The sequence below is a fragment of the Acanthisitta chloris genome, unplaced genomic scaffold, assembly GCF_000695815.1.
Source record: "Acanthisitta chloris isolate BGI_N310 unplaced genomic scaffold, ASM69581v1 scaffold5088, whole genome shotgun sequence".
Classification (NCBI taxonomy): domain Eukaryota; kingdom Metazoa; phylum Chordata; class Aves; order Passeriformes; family Acanthisittidae; genus Acanthisitta; species Acanthisitta chloris.
Genome location: NW_008688576.1, coordinates 72,586 through 76,014, shown reverse-complemented (window position 1 = coordinate 76,014; position 3,429 = coordinate 72,586). Strand labels below are relative to the sequence as shown.

The 3,429-nt window shown below is 42.7% G+C and overlaps 1 protein-coding gene across 1 annotated transcript in view; it reads right to left on the bottom strand.

Moving 5' to 3' along the window:
* The window catches only part of DOCK3 (dedicator of cytokinesis 3), a 79,130-nt gene that overhangs the window by 5,316 nt on the left and 70,385 nt on the right, over positions 1 to 3,429 (bottom strand). Inside the window, 1 exon segment of the mRNA XM_009081064.1 lies at positions 352 to 470. Within this exon segment, the coding sequence (XP_009079312.1) occupies positions 352 to 470 (119 nt within the window).

The window sequence follows — 3,429 nt, the reverse complement described above, 5'->3', positions numbered from 1 at the left end:
TGCTTGTGTCTGCTGGAGCAGTTATTTCAGGCTTGCTCTAGTCTAGCCTTGTGCTCAAACAAATGAATAACTAAAATTATTTGATGACTAGAGGGGCACTAGGGCTCACGGGATAAATTTGGGAAGTGAATCCATTTTCAAAGGGCATATCTGCAGTTTTAACAGTCATTACAATTTGTGTCACTTGAGCACCACAGCAGGTGGTTCTAAGTTCTGCACTGCCTCTGAAAATGATCCTAAGTAAGTTGCTGTGCTTTCCAAAAATAAAAAGAAAAGCTTTAAGGTGGTCAGAAATAATAAAGTCACTGTTCCAGGCTGTTGAACTGACATGGAAGATACTAGAGGTGCTACCTGTCCATTTTCCATGATGGCTGCGGGGTACATGGCGCTGCTCGGTCGGTCCCGGTGGGCTGGCAGCAGCATCATCATCTCCCGGGAGTGCCGGTACTTATCTGGTAGAGAGGGAGAGCCTGTAAACAAGTGAGAGCAATCACGTACACGGGACAGACAACAGCCATGTCTCTGCATGCCCACGGGCCTAGTCCTCCTGTGCACAGTGTTGGACGGATGATCTCACAGGACTCAAGAACACGTGGTGCTGAGCCCACTAAGCAGCTACTGTTGGTGGGTGCATTGGCATGAGGATGGAATAAAACTGGTTTATTATATACAATTAAGGACATCCCACGTAAGGTGTGTAAGATGTTTGCGTCCCTAGTTGTATGTTGCAAAGTGCTTCCTCTTAAACAAACCCAAGTGGGCATCTGTGTGGAACCAGCTGTACTGTACAGTGCCTGATGCTCCCTTGCCCCATAGGGTCAGGTAGAGTTACAGAAATGCCATAAAATTGTGCATTTTAGGACTGAATGTGGAAGGAAGGGATAAATGCTTGAGATAGACCATTCAGTTAAAGCAGGAAGCCATGGGATACTCCTTCATTCCTTGGTTCTGGTAGAGCTAAGTCTGAGGTGTTGCCATTTAGTTGGTGATGCCTTGGTTAGCTTCCTCTTGTTAAAGCAAAACAAAACCCAATAATAAACAGCATTTTCTCTAAATGTGAGTGGCACTTTGCTTTAAATGCTGCTGGAGTGATGATTGCTGAGTGTGTTGCTATAGTGAGCCCTTTTGGGACACCAGGATGCTTACCAGTGCTTAGAGATATATAATAGGAATAGGCTTGACTTATCTATCAGTTGTCTAGTTGTCATTAAAGATATTGGATATTTCATGTAAACAGCTTCCTGGCAGGTGGAATTACTTGGGACTCATGTCCTTCAAGATGAGTGCCACATAACAATAGGCCTTCTGACGTGCAACAGCTGACAATGGATTTGCCAGAAGAATGATTCTCATTAGTGACTTCCTGAAGTCTGACACTACTGATATACACATCCCTTGGGATCCACAGTATTAGGCAGGAATTGATGTTCTGAAGCTGCTGAAGTGAGCTGTAATTTGCACTGATTGTTTGCCTGCGTCACAAACACGCACGGAACAGATGGCAGCACAGAGCACATCACAGAGCCATGCTGCTTGTGGGGAATACATGCCCCCCCTGGCAAACTTCCACAACCACACACATTACCTGGACAGCACGCCCACATATGAGCAAAGGCATTGGTGCTGGTTAATGAAGCTTTTACCCCAGCAAAAGCAAACATGCAGTTTTTGGGGCCCATATTCAGCACACAGTGGAAGGAACAATGTGCCCAGCAGAATGCAGGATAAGGTCCTACAATTGCAACAATTCCATTAGGGGGGCAGATGCCAGATTAATCCACACCCCCAGTCTGACATGAGCAGCTGCAGAGATCTGCATTCTAGTTCTGAACTCATTTTCTCCCCAGACACAGAACAGAAACATAATTAGACACATTCTTTGCTTGTATGTACAACATCAGCTCAGAAAACACAGTGTTATTGCTTTGTGCTGAGTCTTTTGCTCACAGGTCACAGACAGTCCTATTTTGCAGGACAAGTGTAAGGATGCTGAACTTTTAGGTGTGCCCAGAACTACAGCACAGCACAACCTACACTGTAATCTAGTCCCTTTTTATTTATCTTGTCATCCTTGCTCTTTTGTATCAAAGATGCAAACCACCTCTGTGTGCCGTTTGTAAGGGATTACAGTTTGCATAGACCTTACATCACATGACTTAAAAAATCCCACGTGTGCTGGCAGAGTCTAGTTTAAAAACCAGGTCTGCTGTTTGGTACTCTAAATTTGTAACTACAATTATAAAAATTGTAACAGATTATGCCAAGTGTCCAGTCTGCAAACAGAACCAAGTACTGCTGCTTTGGACAGGTAGAGAGCACAATCCCCATGGCTTCTTTCAGTGACTGGCAAAACTTAAAATGCAAAGTGAGAAAAAGCCTTTAAAAGCTTCCAGAGCAGCCAGTGGCCATATAAAGTGCTGCAGCATGTGTCAGGGCTGATTCCTTTTAGCATGCAGCTTGTTGCACTTGTTGCGTGCAGCACTGTGGATACTTGTTAATGAGAAAGGAAACCTGTGTTGAAGCCAGAGGTAGTTTTCCCTTTTTAATTATAAATATGTTAATCCACTTGCGACAAGCATTAGTTTTAAGGAATGAAACTGAACATTAATGTAGTTTAACTCCAAACTCATTGAATCTTTTCTCCCTATTCATCATTTGTGTTACTGTTATGAAAACAGTTTGCTCCTGCACCAAATCGTAACTTTTTTTGTTTGCATTAAAAAGAAAGTTTAATGTACACGGATTCTTGCAAAGTGCTGAATAAGACACCAGGACTCATTTTCTACACCTGAACAAGGGGCTGTGTGAGGGGGCAGTAGGGATGCTTGAGGGGGCAAGTCACCAAGTATCAGGTGAGAGTTGCTTTGAGTGCATCGGAGGCATCCCAACCGTATTTTAAATTAAATTACTGAAAAACCCTAACTCACTCCTAGCTCTTTCCAGGCTGTTTTGAGTTACAGCTTCTGCCTAACAAACCCTGGCTTGTGTAATCTCTTACCTCCAGTGAGGTCAGAGCAGTGCCTCATGAGTCACCTCAAACTAAGCCAAACCAAACTGAATTTCCTATTGATCCTCCACACTACAGTGGCGCTTTCCTGATAGGGAAGAAGCTACACAAGGGTCAAAAGCCACATGAAAACTGAAAGATACATAACTGTAAAAACGAGTAACTAGTAATGTCTTTATTGGTAGCACAGAATTAGGAAACTCTTACTGTATTCTGATTTAATTTCTATTTTCGACATTTGCTGTATTTTGTGTATATTATAACCAGTGTAAATTTTGGTGCCTTATTCTGCTTTTCATCAGATCATTGATCTACTGTCCTGATGACTAGCCTTTAAAATTTTTTTGATTAATGGCTTTATTTTCTTTGGACAAACCAAATAATTGCCTGTGTTGCTGTTTTAAAGATCAACGATCAAGTAA